At 39.6% G+C, this 25,485-nt stretch overlaps 1 protein-coding gene across 1 annotated transcript in view; it reads right to left on the bottom strand.

Moving 5' to 3' along the window:
• Positions 1-25,485, bottom strand: part of diaph3 (diaphanous related formin 3) — a 163,351-nt gene that overhangs the window by 61,010 nt on the left and 76,856 nt on the right. The window contains exons 22-25 of the mRNA XM_022767790.1: positions 24,629-24,758; positions 18,023-18,147; positions 14,648-14,812; positions 5,946-6,081 (exon numbers count right to left, since the gene is read on the bottom strand). Coding sequence (XP_022623511.1) covers positions 5,946-6,081; positions 14,648-14,812; positions 18,023-18,147; positions 24,629-24,758 — 556 coding nt within the window. The remainder of the gene's footprint in view (positions 1-5,945; positions 6,082-14,647; positions 14,813-18,022; positions 18,148-24,628; positions 24,759-25,485) is intronic.

Below are 25,485 nucleotides of genomic sequence, written 5' to 3'. Positions count from 1 at the left end.
CAAAAGAGGTCTACTGTGACGCCTCTAGGTTGGCTGTCTTCTTTATTGGGAGAAAGTGAAAAAAATGTGTGGAAATATGTGGTTAAATGTACAAATGTAGATGTACCAACGCTCAGGTCAGATGGAAAAGAAAATAAAAGTAGAGAGGTGTTCACTCCACCACAAAACAAAAGAATAAACTCAGCAAGTGGAATCAGGACAAAGCTAAACCTCAACCTCTGGGAGAAGGCTATAGCTATCTCCCTGTCTGTAGTGAAACTTCAATCACCATCTATGTAATCAGAGCCTGTTCAGACTGGCATTTTCAATTGTCTGGACACACAGCCTGTCTGTGTGTCGATGCCTACCCTCTATTCAGACTTGGACTACTGCCTCCCGCCACTTCACTCAACAGGATGTGGCACTTATCATCAGGACAATGACCCAGTTGTTGCATTGAGTAGCAGAGGTGGGCCAGAGCAAGGCAAGAAATAGGGTCAATTGGGCCGGGATGAAAAAGCTAAGGAGAGAAAATGACATGCCTGAGTACAACGAATGCAGGCCGACCACTGTGTTCCCTTGGACACTTAGGAGGCAAATGGTGCAATACGGCTAGTCAGTCTCCTATCTCTCTCTATGGAATACTCTCTGTTGCAGTGGTACTTTGAGCAACAAGTAGCCAGGCCATTCACTGAATGGTGAACAGGGATATAGAAATGACAGCCACGCATCATAACCTGCTATTCAATATTATAATAGGTCACTGTTAAATGACCTGAATGCACCTGAATTTATTTGCTGCAAGGAAGAGTTTTCATGTGTCAAACTTAGCCAAGAAGCACACAGTGGCATAATCAGATAAAGCCTGTGATAAATCCATATATTCATAGAGAAACCACATGGCATCTTTAAAATTATTAAAAGTTAATTTATGGGCATGCACTCTACAATGAGGGGACACGAGAAGATTTTGCTTCATATTAGGAAACAACATAACAACTGCTTAAGGTGAAACGATGTCAATGGTTTGGGTTTGTCAGTTTGTTTGTTTGTTTGTTCTTCTGCCCTTTAGTGGCCAAGAGACATGACCAGTCCAGCACCAGTCGCAAGATGATAGCAGTCTAAGTACAACATTAAAACCTAAAAAAACAACAGTTTCAAGAGTAACTGTACCCATTCTAATAACCTGGTTTACACCACCAACTGGTGGGGACAACATGCCCTTGCCACAACCTGTGTAGTACTGATGTACTATAGCATTATAATACCATGCTATACCACAGCTGGGTTCAACAAAAACAGACTTGAAATTGGTCCGACGGACTTAGAGTACAGTGAACATATGTTTTTCATTGCTCAAAAATATAGTGTGGAGTTGCTTTTTAACAACAAACCACCACTCAGACATGAGGACATTGTTATCCTACTTGCCCACAGCAACACAGGTACCTAGCCCACAGTCCAGTGGGTTCACCAGTACAATCCCAGCTGAACTGTTCGCTAAAGGTATGAGGAACATAATACAATAGAATAAAATGAAAAAACAACTATTTTAGCACCACTGTAATGCTAATCCATGTTACAGAGGGCATTACTTTGCCTACACTATCTAAGAAATAGCTCATGAGAATATATAGTATCTCATACTAGCACACGCTTCGCATAAGGATTTTTCTTTCCCATGTCCCTCCCATGTTTTTAGCATCTTTGCATGCAGGGTTGCATCTCTAGCTGCTCTTCTATTTGACATCTTAATAGTTCATTGCTTGTAGCCATGTAGGGAATGTTAAATAAAGCTCTGATGTGTAATTTGTCGCTCCACAAACATTCCCGCTCCCGGCCTACCCTGGGAGTTAATGCAACAGATTTGTCATACACAAACCAGGCACAGCTACAGGAAAAGGAAAAAACACCTATTCAATCTGAATTTCAATCTCCATAGGGCTCTATGCAAATGCATGCAAGCTGATGCTCTTGCTCTCTCAGACTGCCAGAACGCACCGTGCAGATGACGACACCAGGCTGCATATTATAGTGTAGATAGAAGCCCAGTCTGTGGCAGGTAAAAGAGATGGAGGAAAAGGAGGAAAAAAAACAGGGACAACCTCACATTTAGGAATACATAAGTATGCAAAGCTAAAACCAAACCAAATGCAGATACCTGTCGCAGGTAAAGAAGCTAAAATCCATTTTGATCATTTCCTCCAGGAAACCCTCCCCCCTTCCTTCCCCTGTCTCTCATTGCTGTGCCCTTCAGCATAATGTGGATATGCAGCCTCTCTGGGGCTTTTTAGGGAATTGATGGATAATCAGATGATTACACAGAAAATCTCCATTGAGGACAATCCATCCTGACAAACAAAGAGAAAGCTCTTTAGTTAATAAATAGGCTGAGAGACAGACAGAATGAGAGACAGAGTGAGAGTGTGAGAGAGAGAGTGAGTAAATCCTGTCCTGGGTTGGCAGCACAATGCCAAATCTCTATCACATATTCATTTCATCCCAACAGTCTGTCTGTGTGTGTCTGTGTGTTTCTCTGTGTGTTTGTGTGTGTGTGTGTGTCATACATTGCCAGAAACATCATTTTTTGGGGTTGTCACTGAGTTTGCCTTTAGCTTTATCTTAATTTGAGCGTATCTAAATAAATTTCAAGCTCTAGGCATATTTGTATAAGCCTTCCTGACAAAATTTGGCTGGAGTTTAGTCTTATGATTTTCTTATTTCTGAACTACTTTTCTCAAATAGAAAAGTTTACAGTTAAACACAACTCAACACACAATTACAGGAGAAAGAAGTACAAGCTGTCAATCTGAGCGAGTTACAAACTTAACACGCAAGAGTTATTAAAACTCGCACAAGGATTAATAATGATATACAGCTCCAATAAAATTAACGGAGGTCCCTTTTATTGGTTTACAACACTGGAACAAAATGTATGTACTAATTATTGTTTCACTGATTAACAAAAAAATTACTCTAATGCCACAGTGAAAACAAACAGATCTAAATTAAGTACTAATATAAAACCCCAAATTCTTGATTAAATAAGGATTAATATGAGGCGACAATTAAAGCTCTGACTTTATGTGGATAGGTTATTATCATCTGGACTCTATAATTTTCCCCTTTCTTCCTCACGAAACTGCTTTCACTCTGTTTAGCTGAATGTTTTTTGGGTTTTTTTTCCAGGATTTCTCTAAATTCTACTGGATTCATTTTACTCTCTTCTTTCACACGCCTTCCAGGGTCTTCTGCAAGGAAGCATCCCAAAAGCATGATGCTGCCACCAACATGCTTCATGCTTGGGAAGGGTGCATTTCCGCTCATGAGTGGTGTTTGGCTTAAAGCAAACAAACTGTTTTGTAAGACGGACAAAAAGCTTAATTTAAGTCTCATCAGAATGCAGAACATGTAAAAATGTACAGTATCTATCTCTATCTCTCTCCCTTTGTCTCTGTCTCTCATTCACACACACACTGTATTTGATATAAACACATACTGCACATACCTACACAGACATGGTGTCTGGCAATACCTGCAGAAACAGAGCAGTGCCTCAAGCCTACATCTGCAGACCATTCACTACCAATTGATGGATATTACCGCGCCTGCCTAATATAAACACAGCCCATACAAAAAGGGCCTATTGGTGGTAGTTCATTTTTTGGCTTTAACCCTGTTGCTGGTGTTTCCAGATAACCGCAGCAGGGTTGACAGATACAGTACAGCTATTGGACAAACACACAGTACCATAACCTATCAACTAGAATCTTGTTCATTCATTTCAACTGGACATGACCCTTCATTTGGATGGGCCCAGCACTATAAAAGTTCAGGCACTCTGTGGGAGATGGCAACAATTGAGAGATGTCCAGTTTGTATTATGTCTTAGCCAAGAAAGGCCTTGGTTTGGCTAGATAGTATGCCCACAGCAGTACTTTGGCCTAGATGGAGCATGGTGGTTCTCTCCTAGCACTCTTAACGTCTACAGGAGTGCTGCAGTGGCTGGCATAGTCATGTTAGCTATAGATGCTGGTGCAGAGCTGGGACTGCCAAGCTCAACTGCTTTGCCAGCCTTGGCTTTGGCACTGGAAATGGGTCTGGAGGCTGCAATGTTGAACAAGTTTCTGGCATCAGTGGTTTTCCAAAGGGGAAGAGGGGAGAAAAAAAAAGAAAAACAACTGACAGTTGGAACCAGATGCTCTGGCATAAGGTAGACATTGCCTTCTTCATAGCTATGTCTGAACCTGCGGAACCTGCTTGGTAAACAGAGCTATCATTCTAGCTGCACTGTCCCTCAGGGTCACAACAGTGGACAGTGTTTGAAAAGAGTAAGGTATTGTAAAGTATATGTAGAGGTCTTCGAAAAAAACGCCTTAAACATCTGCTGACAATATGCGAGCATGTGTTACAAACACCAAGTACAAAAATGGATAACATCTTGCTAAAATATACACAAAGCTGAAATCATAGATCTATCCATCAATACGGGAAGTAATCAGTATAATTACTTATCCAGCACAGTGGAAAATCAAAGGAGACTCAACAGCATGTTTCGGATAACAAAATGCCACATTGTCAAAGCAAAACCAGAGGTCCAACTCTGAAACTGTACACAACCCATCACACTCTTATCAGTGAGCAACATATCCATCATAAAGCTCGAAAACTGTTACACTTATTCTTAGTAACATGTGGTAAACATTAACATGTAGTAACCGTGTTGCCTTAAACAAGGTATTCTTTACTCACCAGTTTCTGGGTAAAAGTGTCATATTAATACAATGAAATTCAGAGCTAAGAGCAAATTTGTGGCACACATGGTGCTGTGTTAGTGGGTGCCTGCTGCTTCAGGTACCAGTGAGACATTAAATATTATCCATGAAGTCCATTTTGAGTAACAGGTCCATGAGTTTGTAGAAATACATTGTTACACATGACAAAGTATCATCATCTCAGACATCTGAGAAATCTTTGGTACCTTCTTAAAATGTTTTAACTTGGAAAATGATTGCTCTTTCCCACTTTTTGTGACAAGCATATTTTAAACTCAATGGATTAGAAAAAATGATTTTTCATGCTGCATTTGGCTGCATTTTTATGACCACCAAGCAGCTGAACACCAAACCTTTTACTTGCAGCCTAGTTCATCACTTATGCTTTTCATCATAAAATGTTAGAAGAAAGTGTAAGGGTACTAACATCAATTGTGAATGTGAACTTTGTATCAAGTTGTTACCGATTCAATCATCAGTCTTTGTGGACTGTGGCATAACATTCTGCTCAGCCAAAAAGTGTAACTCATTGGATGAAGTTACAGAGGCCGTCCTTCAACCAGTTAACCTGGGTAACCTGGTCATTTAGCAATTACCTATCCTGCTAAAGTGTCTTGTAGCAATACACTGAAACCCTACAACCCTGACAAATGCTGTTCTAACCTCCAAAGAAGGGGTCACAGAAGATGTGAATTTTTCTACTTAAATTGATAACCTTTCATCAGTTATCATAATATTACCTTTAAATGGTTCAAAGTTGAAATCTGTACAATGCAACACGTCTAGAACCCTGCCTTGTTAAACTGTCCACAAATCAAGGGAAGGCAACACATATGACACAATAACATGACACAGTGTGTGTTACCAAAATTACATTGAATAGATTAATTGTCAGAAACAATAAAAATCAAGATTATAATTTCAGTGGGGCTAACAAAGATTTTGTTGTTATTTTGTCATATATATACCTGTATATATATATATATACACACAACGGGTAATAATAATCACAAGAACACTGTGTGTAGATGTGGGTTTTCCTCTAATCTATTAAAATCGGACTTAAATTCGTTTGATAAATGAGAGCCATTTCCTTGAGTGATCTCTTACACCATTTGACCCTAGATTGATTTAGCACAGTTTCCTGTAAAGGGCTCAGTTGACAGGAGAAGCAGATTGAACAGTCTTTACCTGCATTGACTTCCAGCAACCTCCTCTTCTTCTGCTGTCTCTCCTGCTTTTCACGCTCAGCCTTCTCCTTTGCCGCCCGTGCTCTCCTCTGTTTCTCCTCTGACTCCCTCCGCCGCAGGTTCTCCTTCAGTGCTTGCTGTTTGTGTGTGTGTGTGTGTGTGTGTGTGTGTGTGTGTGTGTGGGGGGGTTGTGAGGGGAGACAGAAAGAAAGAAAAAACAAGACGGATTGCTAAGTGGGGTTAATTACAGTAGTGTAGAGCTTGTCAAAGTCAGAGGCAGCTGTCAAACCCTGCAGACATCTTTATCAGGCACTATTACAGTCAAATGAAGCTTCTAAGGTACATTTTCACTCTGGTCCTGTCAGATGCAAAACAACTGGAGTGATGGAGTGATGGAACAATGACGTAAAGACATGAATAAAAGCTGCTAGTCCAGTGTTTCCACTACGTACATTTTGCAGTGGCAGCCTGGTGCTGCAAATAACTGCCATGGCAGCAATGTCATGAAGTTGCAATTACATGACTCTGCAGATGTGTTTTAATTTGAAACGGATACAGGAAGTGGAGACATGTCGCAACACCCAGCTGAGGCAAGAAGAGAAAAAAAAGACAGAAGGGAATAAAAATTGGTATTATCTGTTGAAATTCACTCCAACCACTGATGTATTACGCGCACGCACCACCACAACAAAAAACCCTTCCTCCGAAACACGGTGGTCTTTTTAAAAACAGTATTTTCTGTTCTAATTTCGACTCTTTCCTGCACATTCAAAAACAACAAATATTTATTTCATTTTTTTAAGATGACGACTCTTTTTAAATATTTTGCTTGTTCTCCTGTGTTTTTCTCTTTTAAAACATACCGGGCAGCATAACCTTAAAAGAAATGAAAGAAACAAAAAAATTCTGTGTATAAAAAAACAAAAGGAAAAAAATGTGCAATACTAAAAATATATTTATATATAAAATATGAAAATGAATCAAGTATCAAATCACTGTGTATTTATATGGCTGTGTATACAGTAAGTGTTAGGGTCAGTGAAACACCTTCAGCATCACCTGGTGGCAACTGTGTGAGCTTTGTCCAGTCAATTAACAGCAGGTGAACATTGCTAACTGCAGTGCAATTCAATAGCAACAGGCTGTAGAGTAGATGTTGAGATGAACACAGGTGTTGCTGGTGTGTGGATAGATGTTTATAGTCTCCCACACCACCTGTGGATCAGCTGCAAACACATATCCACATTTAAAAACCACCTGAATTTGACAGAAACGGACTATATGATAGAATAAATCCATTATTAGATCCAATTTAAATTATGACCTTCTGGCATATACTTAGGAGATCGTGTGTTTATTTTTAAACAAGTATGGTGCATGCACTGTCCTGCCTTGGACATTTATACAATACAAAAATCATGTGCTTTTATGCTAGTCTTTTTCTCTTCATCAATCAACTGTCCTGACTGTAATTTTTCAGTACCTGCAGTGTCTGACTGAAATTACAGAATTACAATATAATAAATGTGGTATTTCTTTTTCGGCGTAAAATGTAGTTTGACTCAAATGATGATCCATGAAGAATAGCGACTCCTGCTTATTTCAAGGAAATGCTGACGGGTCAGCTTCAATCACATTTGCAATCATTCATCTTTTCTTTTTTGTCAGGCCTTTCTGCTCACACAGCACAGCAATAAAATGGGGAAAAACTGAGAAAATCCGTGTACATCCTTCTATAAAAATAAATGGACTACAAAAGCAAGTTAACAATATGCAAGGATAATGAGAAGATGTAAGTTGACTGACCTTCCTTTTTTGACCATCAGGCAGTTTTTCAGGAACTCTTAGAGCTATTCATATAGTTCAGGTGCATTTCAACCACAGAACCCTAGTTCAAGCTTTATGGGTCCCAATTTTATTTCTCATTCTTGAATGTTGTACAAAATTCACTGAACTGCAATATTAGGTCTTGGGAAAGGGTTGTCTTTTAGTGTTATTGACATTCAAACAAACTGATGAAGCCAACTTCTAAACTTGTCAAAAAAATGTAATTAATTCCACCCTGTCTGTCTATGAAGATTGATTCAGTTTATGGGCATGGTATCTACTGTATATCAACCACTTCAGGCAGGCTCTATAATCCCTGTGCCAAAAGGCTGTTAAACTCATACGATGCTGTCGATAGCTCAATAATGCCACAGACAAGAGACCGACTGCATATGATTTAATAGAGTGCTAGCATGATTGCCACCCTGATCAATATCCAGTCACTTAAAGCAAGGGAGTCTGGGCTTTTATCAAACACCCAAGCTCTTCCTCCTCATCTCCCCTCCTCTTGCGTTATTCACACAGCCCAGCTAGACAGGCAGGTCAGTGGAAGAATGCCAAACCAGCATGAACGGACGCACACAAAAGCACACATTACATGAACTGTGGAGTATAGAGGGAGCTACAGTGGAAAAATAAAGAGGCACTAGCAGTATCGTATTAAGTCAGCTTACAAGTGACCATTGTTGGACATTATATAGCCAACTTGAAATACAATTCAGCATAGTCGATTTAGCGTCAACAAGCTATATGAATTACGGAGAAATGACAACTTGAGTAAACACGCTGTAAATTACTGATAGTAAGGGTTTGACAATATATAACATTCACAATTTGATACAGCTGCACCACTCTTAGCATACGCTTGAATCAAGTGTTCTCTGGCTGAAAGTTTTTTTTTTTTCTTATTCATGAACACACGACCAGACGATTGTGCTTTGTTGACAGACAAACATACAGTAAACATCTATCTAAACTAACAAATAAAAAGACAATACTAGCTAATGACACTGATGAGTACCACTCAGAAGGTTTGCAGAGAATGTAGGAGGAAAGTGCTGAAGGAGAGGAGAGGGGAGATGAATACCAAATGACTGAGACTGAAGCTGTTCAGAGCTCTATTTTTAAATGAAACCAACTCCTCCACAAAATTAACTTTGATTTGATGGAATGACTGTCGGTTGCTCATGGCAACCACTGATTCACAAATGACTATATTCTTAATGGGCATCCAATTTGGTAAATTATGGGCAGAGAAAATGAGCAAAAAAGAAAAGGGAAGAACAAGAGCACTGACGCATAATATATTTATAATAAGGTACAATTAAATGATCCCAGGTTACAAGTAGACAGCTGTGATGGATACCTAATGCTCAGTCTAAAATCTGACACTCCTTCCCCTCTTTGCCATCAAGGAGCTCTCTCATTAAAAAGTCAAATTCAATTACTAAAACAGAATGTAAACATACTCGGACTATATTAACCAAACAGAACTGCACCGACCCTCGACATATGCAATTTTATACAGACAAAGATCTAGTCAGTGGTAGAATTAGTGTAATTTTTGATTGTCTATTATATTTAATAACATATAGTTTTAAATTTGTAAAAGATGTATGTTTATTTTGTCTGGCAACAAAAGCAAGATAAAACCTCAAGATGCCTCGTAAACCTACGATGCAAATTTGTTAATTAGCAATATGCACAAAGTACAGCTGAGGATGGGAAAGTCATTAGTTTTGCAATTATGTACTCATTAAGCAGAGTACTGATGATAGTGCTGGATCAAAGGTCAGGAAATCAAAGTTATTATAATTCTTCCTGAGGGGACCATGAATGCCTGTACCAAATTTCACTATAATCCACGCAATAGTTATTGAGATATACACTCACCAAGCAATTTATTAGGAACACCATACTATTACTGGGTTGGGTCTCCCATTTTGCTCAAAACACCCTCATTACTTCATGGCATGGATTCCACAAGATGTTGGAACTATCCTTTTGAAATTCTGGTTCATGTTGATTTCATCAAATAATTTCTTCAGATTTGTCAGTCTCCTGCTCTACCACATCCCAAAGGTGTTCTACTGGATTCAGATCTGGTCACGGGGGAGACCCCTGAAGTTCACTGAACCCATTGTCATCGTCATGAAACTAGTTCAAGGCGGCTTTTGGTGCATTATCATGCTGGAAGTATCCATTAGAAAATGGTAAATTGTGGACATAAAAGTATGCACATGAGCAGCAACATCACTCAGATAGGCTGTGGCATTCGGACCATGATTGATTGGTATTAAAGTGCCCAAAGTCTGCCAAGAAAATATTCCCTACACCAGAATGCCACCACCACCAGCCTGGACTATTGACACAAGGCAGGTTGAGTCCATGGATTCATGCTGTTGATGCCAAATTCTGACTCTACCATCTGCTGCTGCCTCAGCAGAAGATTAATCAGACCAGGCTATGTTTTGTCGATCTTCAACTGCCTAGTCTTGGTGAGTCTGTGCCCACTGCAGCCTCAGATTCCTGTTCTTGGCTGAAAGGAGAGAAACCTGACGTAGTCTTCTGCTGCTGTAGCTCATCCGCTTCAAGGTGCGACGTGTTGTGCATTTGGAGAAGCTTTTCTGCTCACCATAATTGTAAAGAGTGGTTATCTGCGTTACTGTCGTCTTTCTGTCAGCTCCAACCAATCTGGCCATTTTCCTTTGACCTCTCTCACCTGGAGGGTGTTTCTGTCCACTGAAATGTTGCTCACTCAAAGTTTTTTTGTTTTTGGCATCATTGTAAGTGAAAATCCCAGGGGAAAAAGAGTTTCAGAAATACTCAAACCAGTCCATCCGGCAACAATTACGGCACAGTGAAAGTCACTGACATCACAATGTTGTCCCCCAAGCTCATGTTTGGTGTGAACATTAACGGAAACTCCTGACCTGTATCTGCAGGGTTTTATGCACTGCTGCCACATGATTGGCTAATTGGATAATTGCATGAATAAGCAGGTGCTTAGTGAGTGCATCAATAACAACCAAAAATATCAATCCGCTGGATACACTTGAAGAAAAATCAGGGGATTACAAAAGTCAATAGAATACATGCATGATGTACGTATAATTTTGTGCCAATCCATCAAGTAGAGGTTGAGATATTTCACTGAATGAGTGAAAATTTTGACCCACTGGTGGCACTAGAGGAGAAACTAGTCATTAGGATTGATCTAGGGACCTTGAATATTGGTAGGAAATTCCATTGTAATTCATCCAATAGTTTTTTTATTTAAGTGTAGGCCAAAGTGATGGACCCACTGACCGACCAACCAACCAACCAACAAAGGTTGAGGTTGCCAATCATGGAGACGTGCCTAGACCACGGCTGAAAATGACTGGCAGATGGTTTCAATAATATGCCTATGCAGATCCACAGAGATAGTCTGTAAAGGCAAAATTACATCTAATCTAACTGGTCCCTTTACTGCCGCCAGCAGCCCAGGAAAACAATGATTAGTCAATAATTTGTCAATACAGCAAGTAGGCCTGTTTAAGAGGATGAAGCTTAAACTTCAGAGAGAGAATAGAACAGGAAAAAGAGCGGCTAAAGAATATTACATCAAAACATCCCTGTTGAAACAAAAATTGATATGATCACAGCAAGCACAAAAAGGCCATTCTGTTTTCTTAAATCACAGAACCAATTAGCAATTTAAGAATAATTGAAGAAGTGTGAATGTTAACTGAGTACAGTAACATAAAAATTAATTTTAAGCACAGGCCAGACAAGTTTTTTTTGTTTGTAAATCTGAGTTCAACATTAAAGGCAACAATTATCTAAAAACGGAAAAATAATGAGAACTGAACAAACTGATTTTGAGAGATAGTGAGGAAGAGCCTGAAAATATCATCTGATTTTTGCTTTCGGACAAAGCATTATTTTTCACTGTAATGTTAAGAGTGAGTGAATGAGTGAGTGAGTGAGTGAGTGAGTGAGTGAGTGAGTGAGTGAGTGAGTGAGTGAGTGAGTGAGTGAGTGAGAGAGAGAGAGAGAGAGAGAGAGAGAGAGAGAGAGAGAGAGAGAGAGAGAGAGAGAGAGAAGCAGCTCTCTGAGGAAATTGTCCTCCGCTCTCCTTCATCACTGCAGGTCTGCTTCCCCCTCCTCCTCTCCTGGATGTCCGCCATTAGACACGCTCAATTGGATTCCTGTCAGATGTGCGGCCTCGCCCTGGGTCTCCTTCCTACGTGTGACTGAGCATGTTGTGTGTGTGTGTGTGTGTGCGCGAGTGTGTGTGTGTACATCTTTGTGTGTGAAAAACCTAAGCAGCTTTCCCTGTAAAAAATTGCCAACACAAAATGACATTCGCACACAAACAAACGTGCACACACGCTCGCACACACATTATGCGAGCAACATGCAACATACACACAGTTCAAGGCTCAGTTCACTTCAGGCAGTGGTCTAGAGACAGCACACACCTATTAGCACAGGCCTTGGCACAGCAGGGTAAATGCTGACACAGATTTGAGAGGTTACGGTGGTGAGATTTACTGTATGCCTACGTTCATTGACCTAGCCTTGGCTTCTCCCAAGATATGTCTGTATGATGTGACCATTTGACCGAATTGCTAAGGGTGTAAGCTGCTTACACCTTGACCTATCACAGGGGAATAAATGGTTACCTTGGGTGTTTTGACCATATAATGCTAGTCTTTAAAACACTTGGCTTGTTCACCTTTCACTAGCAGTCATTAACTGTTATGTTTGGTCAGAACATAAACACTTCTGCAAAACTCAAGCCTGAACCATGGCACTAAAATAAAAGGGATTATAGCTGCAATATGAAACATTATCATGCCAATAATATTTGCGGTATATTGTCATTAGCATTAACTGGCATTTAATTAATGCACAGAACATACTGAGGACGGTTATGCTTGCTCTGTGTCTGATTCATATCTGAACACAGCAAGTGTTGAACTGTATTGTGGCTGTAACAATGAGGTAAGAATCACAGCACAGAAGTCCTGGGATCAATAACATAGGAAAAAAAGAAAGAAAGGTACAGCCAGGCTAAAAGCAAAGCATCTGGGAACATTTTTTTTCTGACTGCCTGTGTGTTCCTTCGAGTCTGTGTAGATACTGTAGTTATTTCAGTCTCAGGTCAGATGCCACATACGGCAGACAGAATAAATACTGAGAGAAGGGAAGAGGGCAGGACTAATAAAACATTTTGTGGCTCAAGGTTAAATGTTATGCATTAAGTAAGTGTGCTTATATGAAAACCCAACACCTGTAATATGATTTGACATTGTTAGCAGATGGCTTAAACGTGGCTCCCAAATCAGGCAGTCTTTTTCCTCTTATATTATTAACATTTACTCTAAATACTGTACTTGTAATGCCTGCTTTTACTGGATTTCTACCAATAACACATGTGTGGACAGCCTAAAAAATACTGACACTCTAAGGAGCAACATTATTTAGTTTAATTATTGGGCTTCTAAAGGGTTTACAAAACACTGTTGCTAATACGATATCCTTATCATGCACAATTTAATGAATATATAACAGTTAAAATAATTAACTGTTGACCTATTCAAAACTGTTCACTTGTATGACTTATGTAAAGTACTCATTGTTTGTGTACAGTATGCAGGAAATGTCTACATCAGGTAGTAAGTGCCACAATAAGATGGGATTTCAGGAGAGAGGCAAAGGGAGAATGAGAGATCCCAGTCTGAACTTATGTGCTTAGTTTCATTTATCAAACTATACCATTTCTGACCATGAAGAAATTACCAAAAAGATTCATTGTATAAAAATTTAAGTTTGAAAAATTTTTTTTATTGCCTCATAAAGAACATTGATTATACTGGCACGGTTCTGAGCCTTAGATATAAAATAGGAATAAGACAGGACCACTACTCTCCATGAAGAACATAAATGTAAAGAAAAAGCTTTTGAGTATAAGCAAATCTAAAGCATAACCAATGACTGTGCAGGAAAAAAGGCAAAGAGGCGTGAAATCCATTTGTGTGTGGTAGATGTTAAGTTGGGGGCAGGGCAGGAACTTTAGTAGGCTAATTAGCTACTATTATCTGTCGCGCCCAGTGGCCTGTGCCACTAATCCTGCTGATTAAACACAGTGGGTCTCCACAGCTCCACAGCTCACAGTAGCACCAGACTGATAAGGCCACAGAGCTCAGCGATGACATAAATGTCTGGCTGGGACTGGACTACATAGGACTGGCACTGTTCTGCTTTGCATTATACCACAGGACACTGATGTGTGAATCACATAAAAAGATGGAGTTCTGTATTTATACAGCCTATGAATAAAAACAGTAAAAGTTCAAAACAATTTCTAAACATGCACCTTTTTTTTTTTTTTTTTAGATTAAGATTAACAGCAGCTCTTCTCAAGGCTAACACAATACTCAAGCCAACATTTTACATGTCTCGCCTACCCAAGTTTTCAAAACACGTTTTACTTAAGTTTTACTTAATGGACAACAATAAATTCCAACTTATTAATGGTTTTGATGCAGTTAAATGTTTCCATAGGCCAGAAATGTTTATATAAGGACTCTTTTTCCAAATATTACAAACTATATTATTAGCTGATAAAAGACACAAAGATCTCTTTGTTTAGTTCGTCTCGTTGCTTAATGTATCTATTTACCAACATTTCACTTCTTTCTTTAAACAGCCAACACATTATCACATTTTTGGTGAAGTGTTATATGTGTTTAACAGTGCATTAATGATCATTCTTTTGACATCAACAAAATAAAAACTGCCAATCCAACTGAGAATCAACCATCCATCACCCCATTTCAATCAAATGTGAAGATTCACAGTAACATGTTAATGTGGTATACTCACAGTGAACATGGAACGGAAGTTGCTGAGATCAGTGAATAGCTCCTCCACAGAGGTCTTCTTGGGATCGATTGCAAAGTACTCCAGCACATTCTGATATAGCGTCTCCATATTGCTGTGCATGATCACCAGCTTGCCATACTGCTCCCGTGCAACCTTGCTGAAGCTGTGAGGATGTGGTCAAGGTCAACAACTGGTCCATCTTACATTAAGTGTAAATTAAATGTTGCTGCAAGTACTATTTGACAGCAAAACAGGAAAGCATTAACATTTGTTGCTGCAAAGATCTGAAGCTGGAGAGCAGACTGTCAGTGGTAAACCATGATGTTAGGACTTCTGATACTGTCAGTCAGGTTCACTGCTATGACCCCCTGCAGCCCTGCGACTCATGTCTGGCTGCTGCTGGCCATATGCGTTGGTGTATCTGACATGCACAATATTAACTGCAAATATAAATAGAATTAGTTCAAGTCCAGTGAGCAACCTTAAACGGTACAAAGGTCAAAGTCTCCCTCTACTTCTATCATATGAAATATATGGCAATGTTCCCCATACATAGGTCACAAGGGGTCACTGAACGGTTTGATGAGTATGAAAATGGTGTGAATCATATGCTATGGCCTTCACAGTCACCAGATCTCAACCCAGTTGAACTCCTATGGGAGATTGTGGACCAATATGTTAGAAAAAAGAAGAAAGAAAATGATGTGTCTGTGACCAGCAGGCCTGCTAATGACCCCAACATCTTTGTCTCATGGGAGATAAGAAGCAACAGTGTCTGAGTGTACGCGTGTGTGTGTGTGGTATCACAAGGATGTGGGAAGCCTCTTTGGCTCCTATTGTGCCCCTTCATTATAGCTCAATTGATGGACCTATTTGAGGTCTGGCCTCAGTTGAATCTGGCTGGGGATGGGACTACCTATTCACAGCTGGGTAAATGCTGTTCAATAGGCACTGCTCCCAGATTGACTTGTCAGTAATATCTTTCCAGGCCAGGAGCTGGAGGAAAGAGGCATGAGGATAGCCTGAGTAGGTGATGGAAAGCAAAAGAGAGAGAAAAGAAAAAAAAAGCAGACAGCCAAGGTTCATAAGTATCATGTTCCCTCTCTCCTGACTTCTTCCCTTTTCCAGAGAAACCACAGGTCCTCTGCTGCTCATTCTCAAGAATTCCTGTTCACTCTTAATTTCTTAAAGACCTTCACCGTTCCCAAATTCCATCTTAGTTCCTTCTCAAGTTCTTTATTTCTTCATTTGCTCTTTATCCTCCTGTTTCTCTCCTGCCTTAAATTTGTCGCCTTTACAAGCTAAATTCACATTCTGAAGTGTAACATTAGACCAATTAAACAATAACTGTATACTCAGGTGTCCCATGAAGGGAAAATGGAATTTTCAATGTCATCAATGTGATATTCCAGGCTTCTCATGTTCAGCTGGTGACTGTATATTTCATTTGTTGTAAGTGACTGTCGAGTGAAACCCTATGCTGTTCACTCTGCTCTGTTACATTTAGATAATCTATGACCTGGAATCTTTATAGCTTTAACTGAGTCCATATTCATTAATGATCAGTAGTCACTAATGTGAGATACAACAAGTCTAAATTCACTTTAAAGAGCTTGATTATACAAACATGGCTTTCTCATGTTGATTAAAAACCAAATTTATAGAATAGATCAGTGAAGATATCAGGTTCAAAATCAGATTAAGAGGCTTTGGTGAGGAGCTTAGTACTCAGTTTGTTTTGGTTTTGATTTTTGTATTTTGTCATTTTTTTCTCTTTCTTTTTGGTTAGTTTTTTTTTTTTATTCAGTGAAACAAAATAAATTCAAATGAAACTTAAACAACAATATGTAATACAATTACAAACCCATGTACAAATCACATATATGTTGAGTCAATACTGCATGTCATGATGCTCAGAACTCATGTCCAGATTGTAAATACAGGTTGTGACCATTATTTGGCCTATCAATCAAAACTGCTGTGGTTCTGCTGTCTCGGCCAACAAAAGCACCAGTCAACAGAAAAGTTTTCTGTTGAATTGTGTGCATTCAGATTAAAGTCCCAAAAATATGACCACAGTGCAGCGTGTGAGGTTTGCATAGGGATGGTCTTGGGGTGAATATGACATCTGAGCAGCCTAAGCCCAAATATTTGTTAGTGACACAGTTAAGCCCTAAACAGCAAGTGTGTGTGTTTGTAGTGCTGGAAATTACATCCCTGATGCTTAGTGTTTCACTTGTGTAACTTTATCTACATTTCATCTTCAAATTTTATGTTGATGTTTGAGTTTTTAATCAGCTTTGCTATAAGACATTTTGTGCAAGGCAACTGGAATTGGAAGGCAAAGCAGTGAAAGACAGACCTGTCAAATCCATTCTCACTGAACCTTACTGTGCTGCACTCAGGTCCTCTGCTAACTACCACAACACAAGCCATCAGTGCCCCAAGCCCCAAGGCTACTGATCAAAACTACATGAAGTAGGCTAGGTACAGGGTGTATTATTGAATACTTGGTGCACACCTGGTCTGAGACATATCTGACAGCTGTCAGTACACAATCTGGATATGGAAAGAGGGCAGTGAAGAGATAGAGACAGTATAGAGAAATTGTGTATTTATGTGTTTGTGAACTAGCGTTTTTTTGCTTAATTATCATAAACTGACAATTGAGTAAACCATGTCAAATTTCTCCCGGTCTATCTCCATGAACACACAATGACTCACGTGATGAGAGAGGAAGACAGTGACAGAGCAACAAAGGAGTCTCTGTCCCCCAGTTCTCCCTCTCTAACCCTTCCCTTCATTCTGAAGCTGCCCTCAGTGTGAAGTACCTTTCAAAAAGATGGCTAAGAGGGGTACTGCTACAATAACTTGACTATGGAATGGGGTGCCACTCATGACTTGAACACATCATGGACAGTGGCAGGAAAACCTTGTGTACAGGAAAAAGAGTAGGAGGACTATCTTTGTCCATTCCACTCCTTCCATTCTTTTTTTTTTTAACACCATATTGTACCTCTACTCTTTATTTTCCTGAGCGATTGACAATGTGCTATGGACAATCCTTAGGTAAACAAAGTAGTGAAAAAAATCAATTTTGGAGGAGGGGGATAGAGTAACTTTTACAAAGCTAGGTGCTAGATACAAAAGTCTTACAAAAATGGGCATTTGATCAACCAAAGACTTCAAAGTTCCTTCCTTTTATACCACCAGCTCAGTAATGTGTTCAGGTATGAAAAACCTGTTCTATTGCCAGCACCACAGTAAAAAATGAAAACATCAAACATAAAAACATTCACATTGATTCATTACGGTAAACTCACTGAATACTGGTGGTGGACTGGTGAGTAAATGCCTGTGTTTATAAAAGGATATAGCCATTTTAGTGAAGAAGGTGTCGTTGGGGTCATCGGGGGAGGAGAAAGTCTCCAGGTCTCTCTCCAGCTGCAGCAGCTGCCTCTCCATCTGCCTGAGACTCTTTTCCAGATTCTCTGCAGACACTGACACACACCCACATATATCAAGACACGCACACATTTGTAACAGCACAGAGGAACACCCCCGCATGGAAATGTGAAGGAAGAAGCAGAGAGAGGACAACTCAATTACAGGTACAATCAGATGCATTATCATTTTGATGCTCTGAGAGAATCAGAGAAAAAAAACATCCAAATGAAAAGAAAAAAAAAGAAACAGGAAAAAGGAGAGAGAAGCCAGCTCAGTTGCAAAGCATGCTTATTATGGGTTCAGACTCTGCCAGAAACACCGTGGGAATAAACAACGAGTGAGGAAAATAAACATCAAGCAAAGGTACATTCAGTGTTTGCCTCTTATATGTTCATGTGTATGTCATAAACAATTAAATTCATGTAAGAATACAATGCCCTTACTGGCACGCATACTGTAGTGAAAGCATACGCTTGCCATATCTTCTCATGTATTTACACTATGTGTGGCTTTTCAGTAACACAAACAGAATAACAGATTGAATACTGCAGCCTCAAAGTATGAAGAAGGATGCTGAAATCTTTCCATGCCCTTCATCCTTTGTCTATAGTCTTATCAACAGGTGCATTGATCATGCAGGTGGGAGAGCAAGAGAACACTGAGCCTAACTTTCTGTTAAGGTGGTCATGGCTGACACTTTAAGCTAGTCACTGAATATAGCATATGGCTTAAATTACCCTGATTAGACCCTGCTTGACAAAAAGGCATAAGCTGCTTATTTTTAAGTAGTTTCAAATTTCCCCTTGATCCTAATACATGCGTTGCGAAAAAAAAAAGAAAAAACGAGAGAAAGAACTTAAATGTAGCTAAGCTTTTCATTGCATTTATATCATAAACCTCATTTACTGATGGGAACATACTATTTTGGACACACACACACACGCACACACACTAACATGCTTGTTCAATCAGACATCTTAACTACAAATTATAAAGTCTCCAGTAGCTGGAGTTGTCCAACTTCTCTTTAAATTGTAAGTTAAATGGAGCGTATGTTCTTTTCACAGCAGGTTAAGGTGAGCGTGTGAATGTGCAGAGAAAAGATTCATACATTCAGCTGACTGAGAGGAAAAGTCAGGTGGCACTTTTCATTCTGCTGTCAATGATGATTGAGAAAGAAGGCCAAACAAAGAGCAGTAACAAAGTAAGTGGGAAAAAAAATCACCATATAACATCCACAAAAGCACATCTACTGTATCTGTACCTGACAAATAATTCGCACATCAATTCCTTTAACTCATTGCATATTTTCTTTCTCCTATTTCAACTCTCTCTCTCTTACCAACCTCTGCCTATCTTCATTCTCTTTTCCCACTCCTTTTTTGTGCTCTCCTTCCCCGTCTTTTATGGTAAAGCACTGACACTAATAGTTGGTCAGTCGAAGGCACTGAAAATCCCACAGCACACCATTCCTTTAAAAATATTGTAAAAGTGCATTGTGACCACTGTGACCAATCAGAGCAGTATTCACCGAGCAACTGCTCCGGAGTGACTGGATGATTTTTATTATGCTAAGAAATCACCCTGCCAATCTGCTGCACTACAAAAAGAAAGCAGAATAATAATATCCCCATGCAGAGGAGCCATGATGATTTTGTTTTTTTCAGAAACAATGAAAGCAATTAGGTTATTTATAAGTTACAGTTTGTTTCTTTTTAAACACAAATCCTATACACAGAATCTAGTAACTTTTGTTCAATCAATACCAATAAATGAAATCTTAATGTATCTGTGATTAAATAAACTCTGGCCTTTTCTAAATTACTTGAAACTGCTTATATTTCACAAAAAGTTAACAAATTAAAAAAGTTAAACTACAAAGATAGTAAAATTAAGTGAAGTGAAAATTAAGTGTTGGAATCCAAATGTGAAAATTATGCACATGATTTTCATATAATTTATATGTGTGTACCTAATTTTAATCTTTTTTTAAAGGTAATATAGGCCTGACTCAGAGCCCTATAACATGCAAGATGGCCAAGTACTGTACATGCCTTTTGCAGAGAATAACTTGTCTATTTTCCATGGCTAAAACATATTATTGCAGAACCAAAACGAGTGGTGAAAAATTTTGGGTGCACCTAAATGAAAAAGTCGAACCATTTCAATCAATGTAAAAAGTGTCTCTAGAGCCCTGAAAAAGACATTTTAGTAAACAATCAAGAAACTGACACTTCACCTGCTGTATCATTTCCATTTCAATCTTTGTCTCTTTTTCGTAAAAGCCTTCTGCATAACCAAGCAACCAAAATCTGTTGAATGAGGTGTGGGCAGCATGCAGAAGTGGAAGGAAGCCAGACAGGCAGTCTGTTAATAGACACGATTAAAACCTAGTGATGATGCACTGACTGAGAAAATAGCAAGGACGGGTGAGACAGAGAGCAAAACAAATTGGGATTTTCTCTTTTTTTAGCTTCACAATCCAAACTGGAGGCTTTTGTGATGAGGATCCCTCACATGGAAGGGCATATGAACAAGAGGAGATGTGCAGGTGACAAAAATTGAGGCATATGCTTCAAGAGAGTATCTGCCTTGGAATGATCAGTAGTATGAGTACAGCAGCTGGAATGTTTAGTGAAACACACAGAAATGTGATATATATTTATACAAACACACTCTTAAGAATTGTGGAATAATTGCTCTATTGTAGGGTGAAAAGCAGAGTGGGAGATAAAAAAAAGGAAAGGGCGTTTCTATGTTTCCCTTGTTCTCCCTTGCCTTTTCTTCCAGTGTGTGAAAACGTGAGCGATTTTTATGAGCAGCAGGGCCTGAACGCGTCTGTGGTCCAGAGGGGTTGCAGATATAGGATGTTTTAGCAGAATAATAATTGCAATATTTGTAGAGGTCAAATCCCCCATTGACATCCTTTTATTACTCTGCCAACCTGCTGTGCTATAAATGAGACTGAGTGGAGCACACAACCATGCATGCTCACTCACAAACAGCCCGGCTCCACGTAGAGATCCACTATAGATCATCCTTTGATGTATGGAAATTAGGAGACTGAAAACACGCAGATGTGCATTCTGAGGCCAAAGCCTGACAGACAAGTGTGACCAGACTGATGGTGGCGAGGGCTGGAAACGAGAGACTTGTAATGCAAAAAAAAAAAGTGTGCCCACACTCAATGTGCTGAGCACCCACTACATACAAAGGGAGCATGGAGAGCATGAAGGTCACTGAATTTGCACTGTAGAGAGGCTCATTCTATATTCTTTCAACCTGAGGTTCATCACTCATACTGCATACAGCTTAACTACAAAGTAAGGCTCGAGCCGCATATCAGAAGACCATCTCAATTAAGCTGAAACCTCACATTACTTTGTAATTATTCCTCAGGGCCCCAAGCCATGAACAGAAACTGAACCAAGACTGCTTGGTCTATTTGTCTATATGTCTATTTAGTATTACGCAAAGCTTTCCAAGTAAGCAGAGTTACACGCTGAAGTAACCTGGTTGCCTGGTTGGTTACTGTATGTCTCCATGTCTGATTTCCCCATGAACTTAGCACCAACTGCCAAACTGCTCAAACGTGCCCGTGTGTATCGTGCGTGTGTTTGTGATGAGGGACAAAAGGAATAGAAATACAGGAAAGGGACAGGGAGCAAGACGAAGATAAACCACAAAACCTGACAGAGAGACAGACAAGAAAGACAGACAGAAAGAGAGAGACAGATAGATACACAGAAAGAGAGGAGCAGTACACAAGGACTGCTTCTCCATGTCAGGAGAAATGATGATTGTAGTGCTGAAAAGAAGAGAGGGGAGCAGAAATAAGAAGACAGACACAAAAGGACCCTGAACTAAGCTGCAGTTTTGCTTCCATGAGAGGCGAGATTGGCAATGGGGAAACGAGGGCTGTGTTACACACAGTCAAAAGACAGCAGCTTTTGCGAGAGAAGCGCAAATCATTACTGCTACCTCTATCCAACCTTGTTTTCATGCTCAAGTAAGCTCTTTGGTGAATGTCTATGAATGTAATGCAGCCTTTTAGTGTGTCTTCAGGCCTCCCGAATGGCTGTCAGACCTGATGAAAAGGAAGTCACTCAAGAGCATGGCTTACAAAGACGAAATGGGATTTGTGTGTCTGAACACTAGATATGGAGAGATGACACATTTAGTGTATGCATCTCTTAATGGCACAACAACACAGAGAAAGACAGTGATGGAAAAAGAGGACTATATCTAGGTGTGAATAGAGTATACACACAGCTTGAGATCCATGAAGTAAGGACATGGACAAAGCCTGAAGAGAGATCCAAGGATTGTGCTTCCCATTGATCGCATCCTTGTACCTATGAGTCTTGGCCCAGGGCTTGTGGACACTCAAACAGCACAGGTGGCAGAAATGAAACACTCAACAGGAGCATCATTATCCAACAGATTATCAAAGCACCAACAAAACCTGGAGGGGTTCTTACAAGGAGGAGTCAAAACAATAAAGTCACATATTTCATCCTCACTATGTTTTCTCCTCCTCACCCTTTTTTTCACTCCCTCCTGCTGGGACCAGAGCAGTGGGTAAAATCTTCTCTGGAGTAGCAAACGTGCTGTGACAATACGACCGCACATGCATATAGTTGCAAAGACACACACACACACACGCACGCACGCACGCACACAAAGAACAAAGAACATGACCAAGTCTCTTCTGACCACCCAGTCTCTTCCCACTTGCCTGTGACCTTCACCATACTCCAGATAAACTGGCCAAACTTAGATTGTGTGTGCATATTTGTGTGTGCACATGTGCCTCGGATTATCAAGAAAGCAGCCAATTAGTGTTAAATCAGCACAGAGACTTAAGCTACATCTAAAACAGTGCACTGACCTGAGTTATTCTCTTGAAAAATGAACCTATAACTCTGTAGATGTGCTACGAAGATTAATGTTAGTATCAAACAGCAGTGCAGACGAGCAGAGTGTAGCAAAGATCAAACACCAAGCTGGTAAAATACAATGCGTGTTTACAGAATCAACAAGCATCTAATCCCAGAATAATCCCCAGAGAGTTACAAAAGTAGAAAGGTAAGAGTGAAGCTCAAAGTAAAACAGAGGAATACAGAAAAAGAATGTTCCATTTCTGTCTATGTGAAAACATTGTCTAGGTAGGCAGTTCTGTTTATGCATTAAGCTCTCTGAACCATATAATTTAATGACTGGATCTCTGTTCGAATACATCCAAAACAAGCAAATATGAAAAACTATTTCTCATATCTATTGCTTATTATATGTAACAGTAATAAAACAACATTTGGTGAAAAAGGCTGGGTCTGTGCTTGGCAAGAGTCTGGACTCACTCAAGACTGTTGTGGAGAGACGCATGCAATGTAAGATGGAGGCCATCTTAGACAATAGCAACCATCTTCTCCACAACATTCTGGCAGGACAGAGAAGCAGCTACAGGTGCAGCAAACGTCTCATCTCACTGCGCTGCAGAACACAGAGGTTCAGGAGTTCCCACTGCCATCAGGCTATACAACAACTCGGCCAAAGGAAGTGGACTAACCTAATTATTATTGTTTATTTATTATTAACTGTTTTTATTATTATTATTAATATTATCAACAATGAGCTGATGGAAATATGAATTTCCCCCAGGGGATAAATAAAGTATCTATCTATCTATCTATTGTAATATAATATAATGTTTTTACTCTGTTGATGACTGAACCACCTTTTCATGCTGGACATTACTACTGTATGTGGGTGCAGTGTTCTTGAACTCAGTCTCTCAGGTGAAAGTAATTTGTTTTGATGGAGGCTTAACTTAAGTGATGTGAAATGACACAATGTTAAAATGCGATTAAGTTCCTGATATCAGTACTTTATATAGCTGGACAACCCACACAGCTCATTATCTTTTCATTAGGCTCACCTGTCCAATCACCTACCTCTTGCCACTGACCATACAATCGCCATTGCTTACAGTAAGTCAAGCGATAGTGCTTAATGGTCAACATCAAATAAGGGGCCAAAGCGTTTGAAAGTTTCTAAAATATTATTTAGTTTGCAGTTTTAATAGCATGCCCTCAGTTGTCTAAACAACATGCTGAACAGAAGATAACATAAAAGGCTTTTCTCTCTTTAACTCGAAGCTAAAGAGGCTTTTGTTCGTCACACAAAGCTGTAAAACATAGAGGAAAAAAAAAAGAAACATACTTTTGTGTTTGTATTCCTTTTGTTGGCTCAAAATACGGTCCAACTATTTGGTTACTAATTTAGCATTTGTAAGACCAGTGGAAAATATTGCAAGGGATGTTGATATGAGAGCGAGTGTATGAAACTCCCTGTGCGCTGGGAAAGCTAAAGAACCTAAGTTGACACACACAGCAATCCAAAATAACAGACAATCACACTGTGATATTGACGCAGAGAGAGTAAGAGGTAAACGTAATGTTAAACTGTTAAGATGTCCTAACTTTGTGTCCATCTGTGTGTAAGATTGTGTATATGGGTAATAATGTATATTACCTCTGCTAGCTCGGTCCACATGCTCCAGTTCTTCAATAAACTTGATCACATCTGGAAAATCCTCCTCACACACTTGTGCCAGGAAGTGGAGTAATGTGGTCTTTTGGTCTGCTGATTTTGTGTCTTTTAGCTGTAGTAGAACACACATACACAAACATACAGTATAGTTATATACAAAGACCTATGGCATTAAGAGATGACATTTATTTCAGCTAATTTAGTCTCAATACAGGATTAACTGTATCAACTAGGGACAGGGAGAGGATATTTGCAGCGGTATCTCAGACTTTGCTTGTTACTTCAGATGTCACAGGCTAAGCCTAACAAGTATTGCTGTTCTTTTACTAAATGAACAAACAAAATATAATTCTTATTTGTGCATAAATTTGTAGAGTCCATCTTAGTTTAAAAACAAAGTCTTTGTGCCACAGTAGAGAATTATCAGCAGATATTGTTCTATAACCATATCTGTGGGATGTTGTGTGACATAGGAGCATGCGTCATTGTCCTCATTCAGCTACTGTAAACCCTTTCAGTAGCTTCATAAATGCTGAGGGTTGACAGTGCTACAGATGATTTCATGTCTCGTACTCATGCGGTGGAAGCATATTCACAATGTCATGACCTCTCCTGCGCTTCGTGCCTCTCTCCCCCACACATAACAATTTTTCAATTTCTCTGATAAATTTCCATCATCGCTCTTTTACAGTCTAATTCCAAGATGTCTCTCAGTATCCCCGCCAAACATCCCTCCTGTGGAGTGCGTTGCTGTGTATCTCTCTAGGTGATCTATTGGTAGACAGCAGTGCACTCAGCCCCGCTGGGTTTAATCATGTTTGTATTATCTCCTCTAATCA

The sequence above is a fragment of the Seriola dumerili genome, unplaced genomic scaffold (assembly GCF_002260705.1).
Source record: "Seriola dumerili isolate Sdu_G_001 unplaced genomic scaffold, Sdu_1.0 BDQW01001299.1, whole genome shotgun sequence".
Lineage (NCBI taxonomy): Eukaryota > Metazoa > Chordata > Actinopteri > Carangiformes > Carangidae > Seriola > Seriola dumerili.
This window is presented reverse-complemented; position numbering and strand designations above follow the sequence as displayed.